The sequence below is a fragment of the Equus caballus genome, chromosome 7, assembly GCF_041296265.1.
Source record: "Equus caballus isolate H_3958 breed thoroughbred chromosome 7, TB-T2T, whole genome shotgun sequence".
In the NCBI taxonomy this organism is placed as follows: domain Eukaryota; kingdom Metazoa; phylum Chordata; class Mammalia; order Perissodactyla; family Equidae; genus Equus; species Equus caballus.
The window spans coordinates 33,713,034-33,715,152 of record NC_091690.1 but is presented as its reverse complement, the minus strand read 5'-3'; the positions used below and the strand labels follow the sequence as shown (position 1 = coordinate 33,715,152).

The window sequence follows — 2,119 nt, the reverse complement described above, 5'->3', positions numbered from 1 at the left end:
TGATTAAGATAGTAAATAGTTGCCAAAGAACTCACTAGGGAGAAAATGGATCCCAAATGAAAGAAAACATGAACTTGAAATCATTTGGTTTCAAAGAGAAATGAGAATAGAGAGAGAAAGAAGGAAGAGGGAAGAAGGGCAGGAGGCATTCACTCAACCATGTAGAGAAGTGATTGTTTGCCATCATGCTTAGGCAAGTATTCAGAGGGCATCCCTCTGGTCTTTGTAACAACTTACTTTTAAAACTGAGAAAGAATGATAATATTTTCGTCAAAACATTTTTCTCCTCAGTGTTTTCTGCACAGCAGCCTTTACTTCCTTATTCCTCAAGCTGTAGATTAAAGGGTTCAGCATGGGGATAATTGTGGTGTAGAACACGGAGGCCACGTTCTCTTGGGCCAGGGAACTGGCTGTGGAGGGTTTTAAGTACATGAATGCAGTAGATCCATAGAACATCCCCACTGCTGCAAGGTGAGAGCTGCAGGTGCTGAAGGCTTTGGACCTTCCCTCTGTGGTGCTGATGCGGAGGATGCTGGAGAGGATGAAGACATAGGAAATAAGGACTGTTAAGCTGGTGATTATGATGTTGAATCCAGCCAAAAAGAAGACTACCATCTCAATGTCATAGGTGCTAGAGCAGGAGAGCTTCATGAGGGGGAGGATGTCACAGAAGTAATGACTGATGAAGAGCTCACAATAGGATAGTTTTAACATGAGGCCAGTCTCTATTGTTGAGCCAATAAGCCCCATAGCATAGACCACAGCCACCAGCAGGGTGCAGACTTGATGAGACACGATGATGTTGTAAAGCAAAGGGCTGCAGATGGCGACATAGCGGTCATAGGCCATCACCGTCAGCATGTAACACTCGGCAATGACAAACACAAGGAAGAAGTAGAGCTGTGACATGCACCCGGCATAGGAGATGATGTTCTTCTCTGACACAAAGTTCACCAGCATTTTAGGGGTAATGACAGAGGAGTAGCAGAGATCCACGAGTGACAGATTGCTGAGGAAGTAGTACATGGGGGTGTGAAGCTGAGCATTCAGACAAATCAGTGTGAACATGCCCAGGTTCCCTAGCATGGTCACTGAGTAGATCCCAAGGAAGAGGAGGAAGAAGGGGAGCTGGAGCTCTGGCCGATTTGTTAATCCCCCAAGAATGAACTCTGTCACTGTAGAGTGATTTTCTGCAGCCATTGTCCTCTGGTTGGGACCCTACGGGATGCGAGAGAAGAACCCCATGAAAGGCTGCATCATGGACTTTGTGGTGAAGGTAATTTTGAGAACTTGGGGCCAGCTGAGAGATCCTTGGCTCTTTCCTGATGCACTTTCCCCTCATCCTGCTGTTTGCTGGGAGGAAGACCAGACCCTGGGTGTTTCAAAGATATGGAGATGAGAGGAAAAAGGGGGAAAGATCTGGAATTTTAACTGCTTTCAGGTTTCTCAAATATCCTAGAGCAGTGGTTCTTAAAGTGTAGTCCTTGGAGCATCAGCATCTCTCAGGCCTCACCCCAGACCTACCAAATCAGGAACTCTGGGGATGGGGCCCAGCATTTGCATTTAACACTCTCTCCAGGTGATGCTGATGCAGGCAAAGTTTGAGAACCTCTGCCCTATAAGGAACAAGTAGTATATTTCATATTTTGTAGTTGGAGATGTAATTTTGCTTCAGAAATGAAATTTCCCTGTCATCTATGCAATTCCTGAATATTCCCTGAATGTGAACATGTGAATACCTATCTCAAATCGGTGCAGTGTGAGGGCGATATGGTAGTTACGACAGTATTGCTGAGTACGAGTCAATTTCTGTATCTGAAAGACGAAGAAATTAGTGATATCAATTACAAAGGTGATTGTAAAAATAACATGGGCTAGTGCATATTTAGAAAAATTTTTTGAAGCACTCAGATCCTATAAAAATGTGAGTTGTCATCAGGTGTCCAGAAGTTGTTCTTAGTTTTTCACTGGACTTGAGACCCTAAGACAGTGCTTCTCAACATTGGCTGTATATTATAGTCACCTGGAGAATTTAAAAGTATTGATGCCTGGTTCTTCCTGCTGAGGCTCTGATGTAATTGATCTGTGGTGCAGCCTGGGCCCTACCACATAGTGTAGT

General features: G+C 44.4%; 1 protein-coding gene across 1 annotated transcript; it reads right to left on the bottom strand.

Annotated features, from left to right (window-relative positions):
• Nucleotides 1–270: 270 nt before the first annotated feature.
• OR8A1 (olfactory receptor family 8 subfamily A member 1) lies at nt 271–1,200 on the bottom strand. The gene is given in 1 exon segment (NM_001391596.1): nt 271–1,200. A coding segment is annotated over 1 exon segment (930 nt).
• Between the last annotated feature and the right edge of the window lie 919 nt (nt 1,201–2,119).